We start from the raw sequence: 22,835 nt of genomic DNA on the forward strand, positions 1-22,835 counted from the left end.
TGTTGTAAGTTGACGCTGTATAAACAAGCTAAACTAAATTGAGAAATGTATCACTTAACGACCACTGAGGAGGCCTCCTAAGGTGGGGAGTGGGGAGTGGCGGCCTAGTGGTTAGGGCATAGAGCTTGGAATCCTGAGGTTCTGAGTTTGAGCCCCACTCCCACCGACTGCAACTCTGGGAATCTGAGCAAAGACCCTTAACCCCACACTGCTCCCCAGGCACCCCTCGATGGCAGTCCACTGCCCCCCAAGGGGATGCGTTAAATGCAGAGGTTAAATTTCTCCAATGTGAGATCAATAAAGTTCAATTATTATTATTAAATAATTTCTAATAACTACTGTATAATTTGGGCTGATAAAATCACCACATCGCTCTTGTCAAACTAAAGCATTGATTAAACTTTAAAGTCTTGCTGTGAAATCATCTTTTTTTCAGCTAATTTGTCACATAGTTGCTTGCTGTGTCTTTCTTTCACTCAGCCCTCTGCTGATGTCACACTGTTGTGCCCTTTTTGACTTCCTCTCTTGGCCCTCTTCAGCCATGAAATGATCCTGCTGGGTCCTTGTATAGTCCTGCGGGGAACCAATAGACCCATAACATTTGTGTGGTTTAACAGAAGCAGGGTGTGAGTGGACCGGAACATGTCCACTGGCCTCCTCCTGACCTATACACAAAAGCTTGGTTGCAACTCAACAATAATACATTCATATGCAAGTGGTCATTGGTCCTCAAGTATGTTTAATCAAAACAGCTTTTATGAAACTAGTCTTTCCTGCTCTAAATGACCTTCAATAGTGTCTCTTCAAAATGAATCCATAACAAGCTCTGTGTTTAAGCTCCTGGTTTAGAGCTTCTAATGCTGAATCATTTCATTTTGAGATGCGTCAGACTGTTAGATGACATCACACTGCTACAGTAATCCACAGGATGTTGGTTGAAGGCAGACATGTCAAGACTTGGGTTGTCTTGTTATTAAGTTAAAAAGGAACTACCTGTTCCTAAAAACATCCTGGAAAAATGTCCCTATTATCTTGACTGTGGAAATATAAAAAGACAGCTGGATAAAAATGTTTTTTTTTTTTTTTTTTTTTATCTACTTAAAATGACTTCAGGAAATTTATTAGATTAATGAGCTCTTGTGATTATCTTCTTGCACATCCGCCGTGAACTTTTTTGCCTCAGGAATCATTTGTCAGATGGGAAAAAGAATAATCTTTAGTGATAAATGGAGGATAGTTTACAACTGCTGATGAAGGAGGAAACTGTTTAAATGGTAGCCCAGATGGCTGAGGATGGAGTGAGTGAGGGTGCTCCGAATGCACTTGCTCTTCGAGATGGAGGCTGGATATTAGATGTGTTCTACATGAACTGATCTAAACAATGCTCTCCACTTCTACTTCCACTTCCTGCTCTTTAATTATTAGTAAATGCACATCTGCAATACAAGTCCCCTGTTTCCTAAAGCTTAAATGTTCTTTATTAGATCTGCTGACCATGATGGTTAACAATCTTTGTGTTGTTTAGAATAAATCTGTTTGAAATTTGAGGCATCTGCTGGAAAAATGGCCAGAAGAATGGTACACTGGGTTACAGAAGAGATGATCATTGTCAGTCACATCAGTTAGACTGCTGGTGTGATTTTAAAACAATGCTAATTAAGTAATAGCTTTCCCAAAGTATGCTAAAGTCATATTTATCATCCCAGTATTCCATTAAAAACAACCTGAAACAGCTGCCACTAACTGGATATTATTTCCTTTTGGACATTTATCTGTAAACCCTTGAAAGGGTTGTGTGTAAAAATCCTGGTAGCATTTTTGAAAAAGGTGCAAAAATAATGCACAATCCTAAAAGGTTGAGACTAGGTGGTAATTATACACTAATTATACCTTCCCAGTTGGTTTTCACCAAAAACAGTGATGTTTCGGGCCATACAAAAGGTCACTGTTCTCACTATTCGGAGGAAGGAAATGTGGCCACACATCTCTATTTTTCGTGATTAAACCAACTTCGCAGGTAAAATTAGAGTGCTGATCCAGTTTTTTCATTTTGTAGATCAGACTGAAAATTTTTAAGGGCATTTAATGTCACCTTTTTTAATCATTCTGATGCTTTGTCTGTAATTAATATGTTGCCTAAAACCACACAGCAGAGCCAAGCTTAAGGTCCTATTTGTGTTAACAATTTAACCAGGTGAGATTTAACAATAATTAAAAACTCATTGCTGTAAAATTTTTAATCCTGAAACATTGATATTAAAATATAAAAAAAGGTAGAATGAAATTCTTGAAATTAGTTCAATTTCTTGATTGGAGTCCATCCGATTTTCTTTCCCTAATTACCAGCTTAAACAGAGACTGTTACACAATGTCCAGGTCACAAAAGTGGTTTTTAATTCATGCTGAGTGCCAAGTGGGGGGGAGGTTGTCAGCACAAGTGGCACAGAGGGCATTAAAGCTAAGTGGTGCTGACACAATTGAGCAAGAATTTTCTGAACACTTTGTACTGAGTGTTGCTACATGTGAATAATCAAAACTAGCCATCTGTTCTTTTCCTTCTATCACTCAGTTGGTTCACACCTTTGCTTTTAATAAAAACATTCTGTCCTGTACCACCCAAGTTTAACTGTGTGCTCCAGTTTTTAACAGATAATGTGGGATTAATGGGGATCTGCAGTAATTCTATGTATAAATTAGCCATATTGGCTATCATCGAACATATTAAACTCACAATTATACAATTTTCTGTAGTGTTGGTGCATGGTCATAGACTGGATTAAATCGTTACAATTTAAACAAACAATCTGGATGTAAACATTACTTTGTACTAGATTTGCATTGGCCCACACCCCTTCCCTACTAGAAAGTTGTCAGTTAAACATTTGCAGACAAAGCTGTGCATCTCAAAATATATATTTATGTGTTTCTGCTACCTAGAAATGCATGTTAGAAAAAAAAGAGAGAGAGAGAGACACAACAAGGACAATTGTATGATGAATCAGTCAGCTTTCTAATTACACCTTTTAGTGAACAAAGACCCGTGTGGAAACTAGGACTTGTTGGTGCACATACTCCGAGTTCTTCAGAGCATATTTCTCCATTTAGCTGTAAACAGGCTGATGTGATCATAGGGGTGACAAGGCCAAGGAAAGGAAACACGGCTATTAGGTTTCAGGATAAGTCAGACTGTAGAGAACTAACGCAAAGTTCTTGAAAGTGAATATTTAAGTCAAGGTCAAAGGCCTATAAAGGTTTATGCCTGTAGTGGGCCTGAATAAAGATGATAATTTCAAACTGTTTGATAATAATTCACATGCCAACATTTATTATCAATAAGGCTAAACTTAGGGGGGGATTTGCAAAATATAGATATTTTGCAGAAATGGAAACAGATTTTTTATTACACTGTAACAAGTACAGAACAACAAAATTAAGTCTGCATTTAACCCATCCCCTTGGGGAGCAGTGGGCTGCCATTGTGCAGCACGGCAAGCAGTGTGGGATTAAGGGTCTTTGCTCAAACACCCAGAGTTGCAGACTGTGGGAGTGGGACTTGAACTCAGAACCTGTGGATTCCAAGTGCAATGCCCTAACCACTAGGCCGCACTTCCCCGACTATGCCTATAATGATTTTGAAGTTCTTGAAGCCAGTTCAATTCAATTCCGTTTATTTATATAGTACCAATTCACAACATATGTCATCTCAAAGCACTACAGTTCACCAGATCATCCAGTCAAATTGATTAAAAGTTCTCTATCTAAGGAAAACCATTCGATTGTATCGACTTATTGACTTGAATGCAATCCTTCACACTAAGCATGCTTGTAGTGACAGTGGAGAGGAAAAACTCCCTTTTAACAGGAAGAAACCTCCAGCAGAACCAGACTCAGTGTGAGCGTTCATCTGCCGAGACCGACTGGGGTTCAAGGAGACATAATCAGACATAGAGAAAGACGCAGAGATACAAAAGTTAGCTGTTCTTAAACAGAAATTTGTGTAGGTTGATAATATCTTAATCTCCTCATTGCATACAGACTGTATCTTTGCACATTGAATTAACACAAGGAAATAACAAAACCAATGCGAAAGAGAAGATGATTGCTCAATCTGTCAAGATTTTGATTCAATCTGGAGAGATTCTATAGACACCAATGACATTAAATCTCATTAGATCTAATTTCAGCTATTGATTAGGGGTCCTAAAATGGAAACAAAGCACATTGAAAAATATATAAAGTTTGAGCATTTTATATGAATGAATGAATGAATAAATGAATGAATGAATGAATGAATGAATGAATGAATGAATGAATGAATGAATGAAAGGTCAAATTATTTGTTTATTGGTATGAAATAAAAGAGGAAATGCATCAAATTTATAACAAGTTTGTATGAAATGGAACGGAGACATAATACTTGGTGAGCAATCCTATTCCACTGTTGTTTAAGAAGTCTCGGCATTGCAACTTCAGGCTATCCTGACCTAGGAATGTACTAGAATAAATTTAAACATCTGTAACCCAACAACTTTTGTTTTAGTCTCTATTTGGTTACAACCAGAAGAAATAGGTAACACCGTTTCCATATAGCCTACTTCATATATATGTTCATTATGAAAAATAAATAAATGAATTATCACAACAATAGAGGTACAAATACATGACAATGAGTTTATGAACTACATCAAAAAAATTAAAAGTAAAGTAAAATTAGATCTTTAAAGTCCATGGGGTTAATTTGTCGACAATTTAAAGAAAAACGAGGGACACCCACCTGAACTTCCAGGATTAAGAATTCCCATAAATATTTACTGTCTGCGTGTACTAATTTTAAATAGCTCAAATATTGATGAGGATGCCTCAGTTTGGGTTAATTACGAAACTTCTGAACACTTTATTTAAAATAGACTAATGAACACCTATGCTTATGTGGAGGATAATTAGATATTGTAATCAAACTTCTGCCATCTCTACCCCAAAAGATGATTGTAGCTCCCCTCAAGATTGTCAGAGTGCCTGATGTGTTTTATCTCTGCCATCTGGAGGCAACATAAAAAGCATTTCTGTGGCTCTGTGGCAACTCTGTCCTCCAGCTGCTGCTCTTAGGAGACATATATTATTAAGAGGCAAGCTAGATAGAGTTTGGTAGTCTGGTATAATGGATGTCTATCTGGTTCATAAGTTAAACATGGACCAAACCACACCTAAAGCATCTGTAGGAAGACTGGTGACAGGCAAAATGCCAATACTACTTTTCTGGGGCACTGACAGAGAAAATAAACTAAAATGAATCACAATGTTCCTAAAATAGGCTTGAAAATATCTTTAGAATCCAAACCCATCTGATGAAGATACAAGCCTCTAAATCCATATAGTTGTTTGTCAGTTGATAAAAAAACAAAAAAAAACAAAAACAAACTTGAAGTGATCCTGTAATTCCTTACAATGACAATGCATTTTTAATTTAAAGTTGCTGCCTAAAAAAAAATCAAAGACTCTACAGAGAATAACGAATACAGAAAAGAACCCAGACACACCAAACACATGCACCTATTATTTGAGCCCATATTCTTACCTGCAAGTCGATTTTCTCTGGCAGGCTTGCTGAGCATATCTAGAGCTTTCGTGGTGGAGGTCCTGATGTGGTCACTGAAGGACCTCTGCAGCAGCAGCAGCCTCATAGATCGAGACATACTGCACCTTACCACACCTGTTTTCTATGACAGATCCACCTTGTCCCGCTGCTACACTTTCCTAGACTCAATATATATTTCTAGCCATATATCTGTCTTTATAATCTCCACCTAGCGTTGTTCTCCACCTCTCGGTTTCTGCTGTTTGAGTCCAGACTGTACACTCCTGTTTGCTGCAGGAAGCATCAGTGCAGTAACTGCTGGGACACATCCAGTCAGTGCTGCAACGTTCTCATATTCTATTCTGCCAGTATGTGTGTCTGGGAGAGTGTGCTAGTAAATGTGTGTGGAAGTGGAAGTGCTTTTTTTAATACAAGCTCCAGTCCTCTCTGGGAATATCTGAGTAGTTCTCAGTCACGACAAGCATTTCATCTCAACTCCAGCTCTACCTCACTTCCCATTTGATGCTTTTCTTCGTCACATTCATCTTCACATGCTTGGCTGCCAAAACTTCTCCAGACATAGGAACAGCAAAGGCAGTTATATAAGCAAATTCCGTTATGTTCAGCTCATTAGGAACTTCTACCTGTCCAGATCAATTTGCACTTTAGGACAAGTCGAACTAATCAGGAAAAGGATGTTTAGAAGAACTATATCAGTTATACTTGCATCATTCTAGAAACTTTGAAGCATTTAATCTAGATGATAAAATGGTTGATACCACAAACAAACCAAAATTCTGCATATATGCACCGTACATATTTAATGCTCTAAACTTCCATATCAATGTGTCTTTTACACCATGTTTTTTTTCTCCCACACTGTTCAAATTTGATCACTGCTGCACCTAAAGGAATGAAAATGTTATGAAAGCTGTACAAAACAAAAGGACAATAAAAGCTGTCTAAGTCCAAGTCTGAACAAATATCTAATCTGGAGTTTTAACTACTACATGGTAACTTGAGGGTAATAATCTACACCATGTTTCGACTTATTTCCTGTAAATTCTTACTGTAACACGTGGTGCTAACCCACAAACAAGCTTGAGTGCTAATAATTCTTACCATTATGTAACAAACAGGTTTTAGCTGCTAAGATGGACAAAATGAACACAATGGATCCATTACTGCTGCTGAGTTGATCGGATAATGCTGATTTAGCTTCTATTAGGCAAGCCTGGCTCTCTGGGGTCTGTGAGAAAGCCTTAGCCACTAAATGAATCGACAGAAAAGCAGAAATCTCAGAGTACCTCTAACCTTACAGAGGTTTCATAATATGGTGTCTATATACTGCAATCTTTCCAATCTGGTTTTGTTTTTACTGTGACTGATATTTTGTCCCAACAACATTCTCTGCATGTTAGCCTGACTATCCTACTCCATTATAAGTTGACCTTGTTAAAGTATCTCACCAATTACGTAGCTTCACTGTTTGAATCTTACTGGTCACATACCGTTTTAGCTGCTAATAAACTCAGATCTTACTCCTGATGACAGTGTTTTCTTGAGAACCAGTTCACAAACAAGGGGACACTAATGCTGGTATGCTCATTTGTTGTTTAGGAGAGACTGTAAACTATTTGGCTACTAAAAAAATACTCAACTTCCAGGGATGATCTGATGACTCAGAGGACTCAGAAAAATGTTTTTGCTTTTCTTTTTGATGACAAACATTGAAAAATGCCAAAAAAATTTTGAGATTAAATGTGGTCAACATCTGATAACAATGTTTTGATAACAACATTGATTATTCGAATGTTATCAATAAAATTGTTAAGTGTAAATCTCAATTTTAAACACAGAAAAATATCACTTGAAAATGTTAGCTTTTTCTATAAGATAGCAATAATGCTGCAAGCTAGACTATGCTGTATAAGATATGTGTAAATAGAAAATTATTACTGTTTATCATTCTGCTCTTTCTGGAATAATACAAACTGATATAAGAAAGAGAAAAGGTTTTTTTATTGGCCCAACTTTACTTATCTTACCTGTATGCTTAAAAATGACCAATATTTGCAGATACTGATATCAATGCTGATATGTCATGCAGTTCTAGTCTTTTGCAACTGTAAAGATTTCCAAACATGACTACAGGTAGGTCTCCATACAGCCGGAGAAAACATGTCATTTCAGCAGTCCTCTCATTAAAAGGCCTGTCTGACAGGTGGTTTTGGTAACTGCTTCCAACCAACCTTAGTAGCAAACATGCAGAATTAACGCCACAAGCACATTGGTAGGCCTTTGCAGCTCAGTGCTGCTTGGCTTATTGTGGCCAAGCGACCCACACACCACCGTACCCAATTCAGCCCAAATCCGACTTTCCTGAAGACATTTGAAGCCATTTCCTATTCCACATGGGGCACAGAGAAAAGCAACGGCTTCCAACAGTGAAACACGAGACCTCCCGTTCTCAGAAGGTGGGGCTAAACCCTTTGCTAAGATACAACATGAGTCTATAAGACAAAATTACATCTTTGATCCAAAATGGCAGACATCCTGCATGGTTTGGACCACAGCTTCAGGAGACTTTTTTGTGCATCCTGTTGGGTGATACATGTGTACGAAATTTCATAATCGTCAAAAAAAAAGCATGGCTTGGGGCTTGTTTTGTTTTTCTCTTATTTTAAGAAGCCGGAATTTGAAGTTTGGCCACTCCAAAATGCTTTTTCTCTTGGTAGGAAACAAGCAGAATGAATATTCCTAAGGAGGTGGTGCAAATACTTAGAGAGATTAAATGTCAGTTTGTTTCTTGACGAGAGTAAAAAAAGCAACTACAGTAATAGACTGTGTAATATAAAACAAAACTCAACATGATAAAAAAAAAATGACTAAAGTTCTATTTTGCATTCATATGCTTCTGTTAATAATTGACCTGAAATCTAAAATGATATCAAAAAAAGCTGATTTGAACCTGTTTTTTTTTTTAACAGTTCATTTAACCGTTAAAAATGCCCTCCCTTTTAAAGTTTATCAAGCCCATACGGTTGAGTTCAGGTTATGCACTTTATTACCAAAGTGTTTGTCGTTGCGAGCAGGATGTACTGTTCAGGCCGTTACATTCCACACTAAGCTTCACGCTTGAGAAAATGAGGCAATCAGCATGATTGCCTCAGCAAGTAAAGGTAATGTACCCAGCATACGGTTTATTTCAGCCTGCTGATAGCATTTTGGCCATCATGGACAATTGACTTTATGGTCCCTCAAGGTTTGCAGAGAGTGATAAGACTGGATTCCTGGGTTTTTACTTTCATTACGTGTCTCTGGGGCTGTGGACTGACCTCTCTGATAGAACTGTGAAACAGTTTTAGGTAAATAAAACTTATCTTTTAAAACCAGGGTTTTCATTTCTTTCTTACATAGTGTTTCAATCACAAAAGGATTTTTCTTTCAAAAGCAAACTCCTTGTGTCGTACTGATATTCTTACAGCTAGTTATATACTCTATTAGCCAAGTAGAAAAATCCATTAAAGGTTGGAACAAGAGAGAACGACAAGAGAGATAGTTCAGTTTTCAGTCAATACATCCGCTGTCAAACAAGTGTATGGATTGCCACAAGCATTTATCTACATACATCTGTCCCAGTAGAAAAAGAGAAGGCTACTTGAAGACACATTGACCCACAAATCAAAACACGATATGGGGGATGGGGGTCTCTGGGTGGGCTTCAAACACTGCACATAAACAGTACGTGAGGGCCTTTATGATCAAAACATCAGTGAAAACAATGCACTTCTCTGTCTTTTACAGCAAGGCCAACAATGTGTCACCTCTAATATGAATGTCTGGGTGTGCCTGATTTTGGTAGACCCTTTGATGTGATGATCTGCTTTAGGTCTTACTCTGCATTCAGCCAGGAACTCTCCATTTCCCTAAGATCTATGGCTCCACAGATGACATTCCTGCACCTTGTCAAACTCTAACTAGACTTCCAAAGATTTATGACTCTGTGTACACCAGAGTTTAAGAACAACACAGCAAAGTGGTGTGAAAACAATTACTGAAAGTAAAGTAAAATGTAGTTTAACAGACTTCTTTACTTAAACTCCCTTATAGTGGCACATTGGAGCCTCTCTTTGCTTTAGGAACTGTCATAATTATTTAAGTTATAGTGATCCAAAAAGATATTGGAAACGTAAATTCAGGTCCATAATAAAATGAAGGCATTGTGGACAAATCTTCTGTTCTAAGACATACCAAAGGTATTGTTAACTTTTTGCCACGTACGAGAAACCAGTTTGAGATTATTTGCATTTCTTAAATGGTACTTTATTCTATACTGTTCCGTTGGGTCAAAAAAGGGATTGAGAAATAAAATTACCACTATCTAGACAGTTGTGGTAAAACATCATACCACAATCACTAAATGCTTTTTGTAAGACAAAGGTTTGTGTTTGGGAAAGACATTTGCAAGCTGGATATTATGTTCAAAGCTGATCTACTAACCTGACCATAAGCACTAGATGCTTTTGATACTGTAAATGTTTGTGTGGGAAAAATAATCTATAAACTTAACAGTGGACGCAATGCTGATTGACTAACCAGTGCAAATCAGGGAGTGTCCAAAAAATATGGAACAGCAGGCGCAAACTTTTTTGCATGTTTGCCAAAAAAAATATACAGAATATGTGCTTCTAACTTAACTACTCAACTGTAATGTAATTTCCGATCGTCCAAACCACATTGGACAAATCTAAAACTGAATGCAGGTTATTTTCTATGCCTATGTTTAGTGAGATCTTAAGGTCAGGTGCCACCTCGCCCACAATAACTTCCATTTAAAGTGATCTAATTAAAAAAGGGCACTCTGAACTGGTTTTACACCTGTTATGCATAAATAGTGTTCCAAATAAATTTGTTGTAGGAAGGGTGGTTAGCTCCTGTTGCCTTTCTGTCACCTCAAACTAGTCTTTGTCTCCTGAAAACAGCAGTATTTATTGTCATTATGAAAGTCTGTAAATTGTATGTCAAAACATAAACTTAAGCACAAAGATGAAGGTATAGAGCTGAGATAAGATTTAAGATTATGCAAATGCTATACTGTATACTACACATAAGGAACTGCAACTTTCTATGTTGTTATTCTGATTTTATAATAATAAAAAAAAAGGATAGAAAATCCCTTTTATTGTCCCACATTGGGGAATATGTGTTTATAGCAGCAAGAAGATTATAGAAAAAATTAACAGGAAAAATGAATAAAAATAAAATAATAATGTTGTGTTCTTTTAATGTGCAATCTTAATCTATTTGAATTTCTCTTGCTCAAAACTAAACAAGTATTATTTCAGAATATGAGGTCGGATTTTTTATCTACTAAAAAGTTAAAACCTTAGAAATGATCAAGTACAAAAGCTGAAGTGAATGTGAATCATATGGTTTTCTTTAGCATAGACTATCTCAATTGAAAAGGGGGAAGTTGAACATTAAAACTTTATAATGGTTAAAAAAATTCAATGAAAAAGTGCCATTCATTGGTCATAGTACATGGATTACACTGGTAAAGCTCCCCCCACACATCCATTGTCTGTCCTTTGAGCTATTTTCTTTGCAGCTTATTAGGGAAGTCAAGTGGACTAAGACACTTGACTCCTCTCCTCCCCTCTCTTTCATGGGTGAGGGTTTTCAGGGACTGTTGTGTACACACTAATGACCCCCACCTCTTAAACTGGTTCTTCAGTATTCAACAGGCAGGAGGTCCATAACAGCAAATACATTTAACAAACAGAAAGCTGGCTCCTAGCTGAAAGAAAAACACTCACCTAAAATTCTTCCGTTTCACTGATTTGCATTTTGACCACAAAATTGCTGCGGTCACATGTTCAACTTAGGTTATATAAACACAATTCTAAAGATGAAAATTGATGCACGTTTTTTGGGGAAAATCACATTGCTTATCAGTATTAAATGTTATGTTTTAAGCAGCAATGGTTAGTCTTCACGGTGACAAGAAGCAATGTCACAAGTAACAGAAGCAAGTCATACGTTTTTTTACTGTGACATCCTCTGAATTAGAAGGAAAGTGGTGTGAAAATGTGACCAATTGGAGGGATGAGGATGTGCCCTTTTGAAGCCACAAGGAAAGTCACAAGATCTAGGGCTGGGGAAGGGGGGTTTAATCACCATCTCTACTAAGATGCACTTTTTTAGAAGACAGATCACAAGGACATCATAGCTATATGTAAAAAAAGTAATGTTTAAATCTATTTACCTTGACTTCAAATTTGTGCTTTCAATTGTCAAAGGTAAGAACATTAGTCAAACAGATGCAAAATTGGAGTAAAGAACTTAAAGCCATTCACACTTTTTCATATTTGTCTCCTGTTTTAGTGCCATAAGAAAAAAAAATGCCGTGGGAAACTCAGGCTCAAGCATGGCCTTAAAATCAATTTAGCAAAGAATTTGATCACCAGATAAGCAAAACATTCATTGATTTGCTTTACAATGAAATGGGTCTTGCACACAATGTGAAAGCTGCACACTTTACTGCCATAGGACAGCAAAACTGTGACTTAGACATAACAGCAATGAACCAATAATAACCTTACATAACCTTACATTAGGCTTTGTTTTCTGCACTAAAAACGTCTCACCCATCTTGATTGACAATACTTTTATCTGAGAGCCCAAATGACAGTATGAACCTCTTTTGAATTCAGTAGATGAGTACTTATCTTACCCTTTAGGGGAATTCATAGAGTATTTAAATGTTGTTCCCCAAAAGTGTGCATACTAATGTTGATGTTTCACTTGAAACACTACGAAGCCATGGTGGAGTACATTTACCACAGATTCATTGCGAGAACATGGCCACCATTTAATGGTCAATCTTGTATCAAACAATACCCAATTTAGCTTAATTATAAACTAAATACATAGATTTTTATCAATTGAATTGTTCTATATGAAAAATTAACAATCTCTACTTAATTTAGATGTGCTAGATAGCATCCATCCATCCATTTTCTCCTGTTTTCTCCTTGTCAAGGGTTGCAGTTGAGCGGAGGGCAACACAGAGACACACAAAGACACATATAATGCACACACACTCACATCTAAAGACAATTTAGAGAAACCTAAGAGTCATGTTTTTTTTTTCTTGGACTGTGGGAGGAAGCCGGAGTACCCGGGGCAAACCCACACATGTACAGGGAGAACGCATGACCTTCTTGTTGTAAGAAGCGCTACCCCTGCTAGATAGCAATAAGACAAATATCTTTCATCTAACATTAATAAATTCATGCAGTAATGGGTTCTGTATAAACAGTGTAGGTAAGCGGTATACCACTCTTACACAGTGAAACAATTATTTCATGATTTCAAAACATACACAACAATAGAATCAGAAGCAAGGACACAAAGCTCCATACACTCCAATTTCCAGTTTCACTTTCAGAGTCACATAGAATATTTTTCTCAGTACATCTGCATACATGACTAAACAGCACACTACTTCAGAGCAGCTTCAGAATATAAAAACATGAGATAACTAAGTATTAACCCTTCATGATCAGTAGTTAAATATTACGGAAATAAAACAAAGAAACAACAATGACAAAAACATTTGGAAAAAAATGGAAGCAGGAACCACCATATCCCCAATATTAGGGCTTGTTTTTTATATGGGAGCTCAGGGAAAGTGTTTAAGCTAGATCCTTGATTTCCTCAGATGTCCCTTCCTCCATTATCCAATCACAGTTTAAATTGAAGGTAAAAGGTTGAGCTTTAAACTCTTTGTCTGGTGCACAGCATTGAGTTCTTACTGGATTATATTTAGACTGGCAAAATAAAGCAGGATGCCTTGGATCGGAACTACAAATAACAAGAACGTGTTAAACACTAAATAAATGTAAATTTAGTGTTCTGTTTACCATCTCCAATGTTAAAAAACTCAACACAGATTTTTAACCCTCAATTCTCAATATTTTTGTGTTGCATGGTTATTAAGAAGGATGAACCAATCGCAAATGACCTGTGTAATAGGCAGCAAAGATTATTAGGTGGTTTATTAAGTAAGTCACAATCTGAGTGGTCATGGATTAAAGTGGGCATAATGTGCAAAATGCAGCATGACATTATTATTTTTTTAAAACCTAAGATTCGAGGGAAACTCAAGCAAATTACCATAGATAGACCTGGTCTTAGGTCATGCCCAATTCCCCCCCTGAAAAATAAAAACATCAGAATAATGCTTCCATCGTCATACTGCTTCACAGTGAAGATCATGTTCAGGGTCATGTGCAGAGTTGCTTTCAGTTTTGCCAATAAATTTAGGAAGCTTACAAAAGGTTGTGGTTATAGAATCCTGCAAAGCTGATGTCAATGTTTGTAACACAATAATGCCACAAATCACAGTCACCGAAAAAATCTGTTCCAGATAAAAATGACACAAGTTCACATGTTGAAACTATTGACACCCAGTGTTGTTTCCATCAATGACGAGATGACGAAATTATTTTGTTGACGATCCTTTTTTTCATGACGATTACAAGAACTGATAACTAAAGCATGACTTGTCATAGGTTTGAGTTTTACTCAACGAGACGAGGCAAGACTAAGGAAAAAATAGCATGTCGTCGGTCAGACAAAGATGCATCATTGTGCTGTAATCTGTAAGACAAGCTAAGCAGCATCAGCTGTGCTGCTGCTTCCTGTTAGATTCTGCCGCCCACCTGGTGTGCAGCGTTACAAATTCTGCCTGACCACAGATGCATCATGGCGGCAGGAGCAGGATCGGAGAAAATAAACCGGAATGGTCTGGTACTGCTCACTCACCTCTGACAAACTCTGCACTTCTAGCTGCATTGGTGCAGAAATGCATCTTCGCACTCTAATGGTTCTTCTCAGTGGGATGGCTCTGCCTGCTCTTGCTACTTAATACATTTTGTGGCTGAACATAAAGACCCAGGTGAAAAGGTACATAGATCTTTGAATATTTCCTTCATATAGTTCTTGTTTTTATATATTAAAAAATGATGTAAATGTTTCCTTGTATTTTTCTTTGTTTCCGTTGAATATTTCAACATTTAGTTAGCATATTCAACTAATCAGGTCTGGATTTCTATGGCAATTATGTAGGTTCTCTCTGTTTTTTTTTATATCAAAATCTTGAATTTAATCTTGAATTTAAATCTACTTTGACCCCGGAGCAGTGGTAACTAAGTAGCAAATTCTCAGAAACAAAGCCAAAATTGCCAAAGTAGAAAGACTAATGTTTTTGTTCTTCACTTTTTTGGAGCAATAAAGATTTTATTGATCTGTGTGTAATGCATAATTCATAGTAGATCAGGAAGTGTTTGCTTTGGGATGGAAACCTTGTTTATCTAAATCCTTTCCTTTATTGTACATTTTGTTAGCTTGTCCGTTTGTTATATTAACCAATATGTGTTGAACTAGATCTGCTATTTTCACAGCTTTAGTGAGACACTTTTTTTATAGGGTAAAAGCATTATTTCATAAAAAACTTTATTTGAATTCTATAAGTGAACGTTTTCTGCCCAACAGCAATGATGAACTGCAGGGCAGCATTCTATACCCAGCAATTGTAGTATCTAGACAAAAGCTGTCAGTCTGGCAAATAATCGGGTTATTTCATTCAAAATTGTAAAGGTTAACGTTTTTTGCAACATAACACTAAAACTAGACTAAAACCTTTGTAAGACTAAAGCCGACTACAACTATCACATATAATGACTAAAATGCCACTAAGATGGCTATCAAAAACAACACCGTTGACACCACTCTCAAAAATCCTTAGAGAAATCAGCCATTATAGCAATGGCTTCATCAATTTAGCTTTTTTGCACCATTGCTATTATGACAACTCATCCTTTAAGATGAGCTGTTAATCTTTGAGGTTGGATGTCTTCCTTGCCATCGCCCTAATGTTTAAGATTAGCGTAACCCATAGTTGGCAGAGTAACTCTAGCTGGCAGAGTATGAATATTTTGGGCAAAAATGTATCAATCTGTCTCACTTCGAATTCACACAACATATACATACAATTTAATGTAAGGGCATTGCAAATGGATGTTAATTGTGGGGTTAAGAGGATCCCCGATATGGATCTGCTTGGTTGAGCTTCTTTTTAATGTTTGTAAATATAGATAAATAGATATATATAAATATGTATTGTAATATCAAAATGCTATCTTGCTGTACTTTCAGTTTTTAGCATTTTGTATATAGCTGGAGCTATTTGCCATTTCGGTGAAAAGGTAGATGCAGGTTAGATAGTAAGCCTCAGCATTGACTGCTATTTTGAATTTTACATTAAGACCTTATTAGACAAAAAGGAAGCTATTTTCCCAGATGTTTAGTGATTGCAGGAAGGTATAAATGAACAGCATAGAAATATAAATGTCAGTGGGTTGTGTTAGTTGTATTCAACTTCATTGATTTTAACGGTAGATCAAGAGTAAGTGGTTTGTCCTCCACTCTATCTCTGATGTTTTGTCTTTAGCAAGATGTTTTTCCCACCTTGCCTTCTGTTGATAGTCTGAGGGCCCAGTGGCACCAATATGGCAGCTTTGCTTCTGTTAGTCTGACACAGGACAGCTGCTTTTACAGTGTAGCTTACCAGCACCAGCTTGTGAATGGGCTAATCAGTAAATGTTCGGCAACAAGTTTTGAAGTCCTTGGACTTGATAAAGCGCTACTATTCACACTTTGATAAAAAAAAATAAAAAAAAACTGAACTGAAACTGATAATGTTGCTATAGACAGATACATTTTCTTTTTTTATGTATTAAGTTTGATTAGTTTTCCAAAATCCAGAAGTTTGTATTGAATTTAATTTCTCAGTTTTAGAATGCATCTTTCAGAGCCATAGAGTGACTTTTGACTCATCCACTCAAAGAAAAGTTGCTTCTCTGGTGTTTGTGTCCTTAAAAATGCCTCTTTTTTTTACTCTTGGATTTATCGCTTGTGTTTTGCTTTTCTCTATTCTTTATTTCTGTAGCAATTAATAGCAAATATTATTTAAAAAAGACAGGTCCTTCCAGGCATTGTAGTCTTTATTCATGAGGGGTCAAGCCTAATATATGATGTGGAAATATGAAGTGAACTAGTATGCTAAATCATAGCGACAATGAGTGAAGAATTACTATTAAAACTTAACCATACACGTAAAATCTTGTTTGACAGACTTCAAAGAAGAGCTTCTGAGAATAATGTGAACCTTGCACCTCTCTTTGTTCTCCTGCATCCCAATCTTACCCTCTTTGTATTTTCACTTACAAAAGCTAAAGCTGTCAGCGTCCTGGTTTGGAGGATGTGAAGTCAAACTAAACAAGGTGTCTCAAAAGATAAGCACACAGTGAACACAAATCAGTGCCCACTAAAGGGCCCATAGAGACAAGAAATGTTCTAACTATGGCATCAGATCAAGGGGGCAAAATCCATCAAATCATAACTGTAAAACCTGCATTTATTCCCTATGGTCCTATTGTTGTATTTGATGATCACATGGTCACTTTCATAAGTATCCATAAGACTGAGCCAGAGTAGTGGTACATAACTGTAAAATTAAAGGGACAAATGTTTTTCTTAATTTATTCAAAAAGTGTTATTAATTCTAACAATGGCAAATGGGTCATTGTCAAATATATTTAAAAATACTTCAGTGTTATTAAATTCATATGAAATGCTTATTGTTGCTTTTGACAAACAAAATATCGGTAGTACAGGCATTCTTTTTCAGTGTTATGCCTATTTTATAAGTAGCTGGAGCATTGTAACTTGCATAATATGACATTCCAAAACCTTTATCTTGCTTCATTTGTTTGATTTTAGACATATTTATATTTGCTAGTATATATTTTCATTGTATGTCTTGACTCACTTGATCCATGGCACACAACAAAATGATGTAGATTAGTATATACTGTTTTCACACATGTAGTCCTCTTCATTCATTGCTTTGTTCGTTATTTAATTAAATAATATTAAACATTTTTTAACAAATTTGAACTGTGGTATTCAAAGTTCAGATGTCAGGGAAGACATTCAAATCAAAAACATTTTATATCATGATAAATGACTGCATAGTTTCCTTGCCTAGTGACTAGTTACTACTTTGCTTTCACAGTAAATGAAATTCTAACTAAAATAAATAGATGGATTTTAAGTAATCTGTCCAACACAAGCTTTACGCATTTAAAGGTTGAAAGTTTGGGCCAAACTTTATTTCAAAATAACTCAAGCTTAGTCAGAATGAATGGAGAGTGTCCGTGGTGATCAAATACACACTCCTTCAGTTTCTCTTTTTCTTCTTTGAATTTGTTCTGTGTTTGACTGATTCATTTTAACATAATTATATGCTTTGATACAAACCACCTCTTGACCTTGTAATGTTGTCAGCATGCTGCTGCCATCGCCATAATGCTTCACGGTGAAGATCATGTTCAGGATCATGTGCTGTTTGTTTTGGTATAGGCAATAAATTTAGGAAGCTTACAAAAAGTTTTACTCAAACCAGTGTCCCTACTGTAGTTTAGTATTGTAAGCTAACAGCAACAGTCTGTGTATGATTGGTAGTAACTAAAGTAAACTGTAACAAGACCCCCCCCCCTGTAAACTGACATAATCATACCACACCAGTAAGAAGTGGAGTCATGCAAACTTGATCTCTGAATGTCCTTATCATATCTGTATAGCCTAACTTGTGTCATATCTTGCTGCTCTAATCCACTGATGTTCTGGGGGCCTCGTGAAGCTCAGCTTGTGACTGGGCACACAAATGAAACAGTATTTGGCAGCAATGGTCACATTGTGTGCAGGAGACACGCTGGCCACTCACTAAGATACAACCAGCACAGCAGGGAGTTCCTAAACTGCTCCAATAGTGAGAGATGACCATGGAAAATTCTAGTTGGCCACTTTCAGGCCTCTGTTTGTGTCCATGAGGGTAAAATTAACCATGAATGAGCCATCTTTCATGCAGTGAGGCAGAAGCCTTCAGGGCCTGTTCTGTGATGTAACACTGTCACAAATGTTCCATTCCCAGGCGCTTATATGGTGGACACACAGAGAGGCCTTTGAAGCGTCACAATGAACACAAGGCTTTGCCCCCCACCCCCAAAAACACAGCATACTCCTATCTCCACCTCCAGAGTGGTGGGCTCTGTCATAAACACAGAGAGATGGTTGTTACATAACTTGCTACCAGGGCGTCTGCTTGATTTAAATGAAAAAAAACTACCAAGAATGTGTGACCCTTTGATGCTGGCATTGCACATTTTACAGAAAAACAGAGAGAGAGAGAAACCAAAGAAGTTTGTAATTTGCAATAAGTCATATGAAAGCTGTTGCTTGGATGTAAATCAAAGAGGTCTGAGCAAAACAGGCGCCTTTAACACATAATAAGTTGCTCTCTATTATTTCACTTAAAATCAGTTTATTTAAATAGCAGCTATCCGCAACACATGTCATCTAAAGGCACTTTACAGAGACGATTCAATCAGATCCTCCTTTCAGACTGATTAAAAACCTACAAGATCTAAGGGAAATGCTGCAAGATCACCTCCTGGATGAACATGTGGTGACAGTAGAGTTCAGCTTGCATTGATTCTACCACAGTCCCTCAGACTGTGTGCATGCATGCAGTGACAGTGGAGAGGAAAAACTCTCTTTTAACATGAAGAAACCTCCAGCGGGACCAGGATCAGTGTGAACAACAGAAGGCTCATAGAAAGCTGCTCACACTGAAGTAGTCAACATGAAGTAGAAATGACCAAAAAATGTGTGTTTTTATTGCAATGACTAAAAACTGTAACTGGATAATTGATAAGCCAGCTCATTTAATGAGGAATCTGCAATACTTGGAACTTGCTGCCATAGACGTTGTCCAGCCTGTCTGAAAAAGCCTTAGTCATTTGCAGAACAATGGTCAAACATTAGAAATAAGACATGCCCCAAAGGACATGCACCTATTTTGCTGGAAGTTGCGGATTTACAAAAATGATTATTGGCCATGATCTTTTTTATAAGCTGAATTTATAAATGCATGAATTTGAAATATTATTTCAAATTCATGCTCTGTTCTGTCTTTTTTGTTTTTCATACAAAATCCAAGTCATATACATTAAAGTTTGACGATGACACATGAGAACTGCGAAAAAGAGTGCCTTTGGTACCTTCAGAAGGCAGTATCAAGTACTCATTGAGAACTCTATTTCTAATTGCTGAAATACTTTTGAACTTCTGTTGAAGGTGAACTGAAACCATGAGGACAAAGGTGAATGAGGGAATGGTTCAAAAGTGCACCAGGCACGACATTCAGTCTAGCTCTTATCGTCAAAATGCAGCAGACTTGATGGTCAAGAAGATGAGTCTAGTGCCTTATCTATATCTTTTACCCTCTGTCTCAGAGTCTCCTGTGAATTGCTATCTCCTGCTGCTCTGAGTCCTCTTTGGCCTCAAGTTGTGAAAAAGGTTATCAATGAGAAATGCTCTAGAATTTTCTAATATGACCTCAGCATAACATAAGACCTCAGACAAAAGAAAAACTTAAGGAAGGGAATAAAGGCATGATATATGAGAAGAATCCAGATTTTCATCAACAAACTTCAAATCAGCAAGGACTTACCTGCTTTTTTCTTCTCAGAAGTAGGGGATAAGCTCTGCAATAAAAGACCAGAAAAAAGATCATGTTGAGATATGTTTGCCGTCAGGGATTGCCTAAAACTGAGTTTAGTCACTGTCTGATGAGGTGAAACTACATATCTGTAACAGCTGCAAGTTAAATGTTTTATTAACATCTGTAGCACACTAACCTAAGAACACAGTTTGATTTAGACAGTAATTGAATAATTACTGTCTAAATTATTATTAGAAATTTAAATAAGAAAAGGTCCAGAGACTTGAGGGTCTTTAAAATAAGTCTGCATAGTTTTCTGATGTGAGCACGTGTTAAATAAATGGTCACAGCTGATAATGAACCCACCAGAGACCTCCGACCAAATATCACATCATTAATAGTCTGAGCAATCATTTTTTTCATGAGTCTATGTTGTTTCAGCTCTTACGTAGCCCAGCCTGGGGACACATTGCTGATAAAAATCACAACATAGTGGATTCTCATCATAGTGTGCACTTAATATGTCTATCTTTGGAGTTATTTTGGTTTTTTAGGAACAACAACTGCATTACTGGATAGAGAGTAGTAAGAATAGGGCAGTGAATTGTACATGTTTGTGGCTACAAGCATCTGCGTGTGTCTTTTTTTTTTGTGTATGTGGGGAGTCACATGGAATGCAAAGGTCTTTCTTGCTCCTGACCTTTGACCTCAGGGTCTCCGGCTGAGCTCCGCACCCTGACCTGTTTTAATCTACACTCCTCTACAAGAGATTAAAGCTATGAAGAAACATTCCTGTAATACACTGACAATGTGGCTGTTTTCCTTGAACAATGGTAAATATAGACAGACATTACAGGAAGGAGAAACAAACATGCACAAAGGAGCAATGCTGCCCTACTCCAACTCATTGCTACATGCTGCCAGTAAGGTGGCTGGAAGACAGCGACTACATTTTTACATATCTTGCAAAAAAAATAAATAAATAACGGACAAATTTGGCTGTTTCCTAACAAGAAAGTGTGAGTGACAGGGGGTAATCTAAATGTTTTCATTTAGGTCACTGGATAATGTTAAAAATTAAAGTACGATCCAGCGATCATGGCTATGTTTTGGCCAGTATTTATATAGAGCTTTATCAATTCAGAGGATTTCACCAAAGTGCTGTATACTACATTCAGTCATTTACCCATTTACGCACACACTGATGGTGACAAGCTACATTGTAGCCACAGCTGCCCTGGGGCTAACTAACAGAAGCGAGGCTGCCGTACAATAGCTCCACCAGTCCCTTTCACCACCATCAGTAGGTAATGCACGCGAAGTGTCTTGCCCAAGGAAACATAGACACTGAAAACCGGAGCCAGGGATTGAACCAACAACCCTCCAGTTGGAGGGCAAACTCCTGCACTTCAGCTGTGTTTTAATTCTTTGAGTGCCATGCGGAGGACTGGGGTTTATATCTTGGTTGTGGAATTGGGTTCAAATCTTTGAAAAGTCTGACTTACAAGTCAAAATAATCTTGTGATGACCTAAGGAAATTGCTGAAAGTGCACAGACAAGGCATAGTTTACGAATACATTATGTAATAGTGTCACTATTGCTAAAGATTTTTATATTACTGGCACCAGAAAATGTACATTTAGAGCCCTTAATTCATCATGTCCTGGTAAAGTGTTTGTTCATAATAACAATATTGCATTCATTGATACTGCAAAAGAATCAGTAATTTTTTTTGGTTAAAGATTGTTTATTTCAGACATACAATTATATAATAAATACAGTATATGTCCACATAACATAAATTAAAACAGTCTGCATTTGCTTTATTAGGCACCTTTAATACGAGTTGTTTTACCTCTGAATGTCATGGTCTTGTTTCTGTTGTCCTTTACTTTGCTCCATGTTTCCTAGTTTTATTGGTTTAATTCCTGTTTTGTTGTAATTTCTAGATTTATGTTAGTTCTCATGTTTTTCTATTCTCTGTTGCCCTCTTGTGTGTGTGTGTTCCTTTCCCTTTGGCTCCCTCGTTGTGTCCTTCTCACACAGCTGCTCCTTGTCAGCTCGTTAACCCTGCCTTTGTCTCAGGCCCTGTCCACACAAAGTCAAAACGAACACGAAACACTAATATTTTCCAGAACGTTTGTCGTAAAGACGGAGACGTAAAATAAATGTGATCGTCCACACGAATGCATGAAAACGCTGCAAAATGTATGCCAGGCCTATAAGTGGCGATGTGGTGCCAAAGCAAAAATAGGCGAAAACAGGCAGCGAAATGTTGGGCATGCGCAGTAATATTTATACATGATTGCCCTGCGGGTCCATTTTCGTGGTTCAGTCAAATTGAGGTGATGAACTATGTCGTCGATATTGCTCTGTTCTTCCTGGAGATATTCCAGAAGAAGACTTAGACTTAGACTTGACTTTATTAATCCCTTGGGATTACTCCCTTCGGGAAATTGTATTTCCAGTAGCAGGAAAAATTGCACATACAAGAAAATAGAGGATGTTTAGACACAGTATATACAATAGAAAAATAGAATCAATTAAATAAGGTGTAGGAAGATGTATTGGGGGATGAGGATAGACAAATAAATACAGATTAGAGATTATTAAATTATGATGCAG

The 22,835-nt window shown here is 37.1% G+C and overlaps 1 protein-coding gene across 2 annotated transcripts in view; it reads right to left on the reverse strand.

The window, feature by feature from the left end:
* Nucleotides 1–22,835, reverse strand: part of LOC107085754 (rho GTPase-activating protein 7-like) — a 104,709-nt gene that overhangs the window by 57,199 nt on the left and 24,675 nt on the right. Inside the window, exon 4 of one of the 2 annotated variants that reach the window (XM_015376280.1) lies at nucleotides 20,220–20,253. In XM_015376280.1, the coding sequence (XP_015231766.1) occupies nucleotides 20,220–20,253 (34 nt within the window). Of the gene's footprint in view, nucleotides 1–5,575; nucleotides 5,747–20,219; nucleotides 20,254–22,835 lie in introns of those variants that run through there. The other variant, XM_015376282.1, reaches the window with a different exon arrangement.

This window comes from Cyprinodon variegatus, unplaced genomic scaffold, assembly GCF_000732505.1.
Source record: "Cyprinodon variegatus isolate N-32 unplaced genomic scaffold, C_variegatus-1.0 Scaffold132, whole genome shotgun sequence".
NCBI lineage: Eukaryota > Metazoa > Chordata > Actinopteri > Cyprinodontiformes > Cyprinodontidae > Cyprinodon > Cyprinodon variegatus.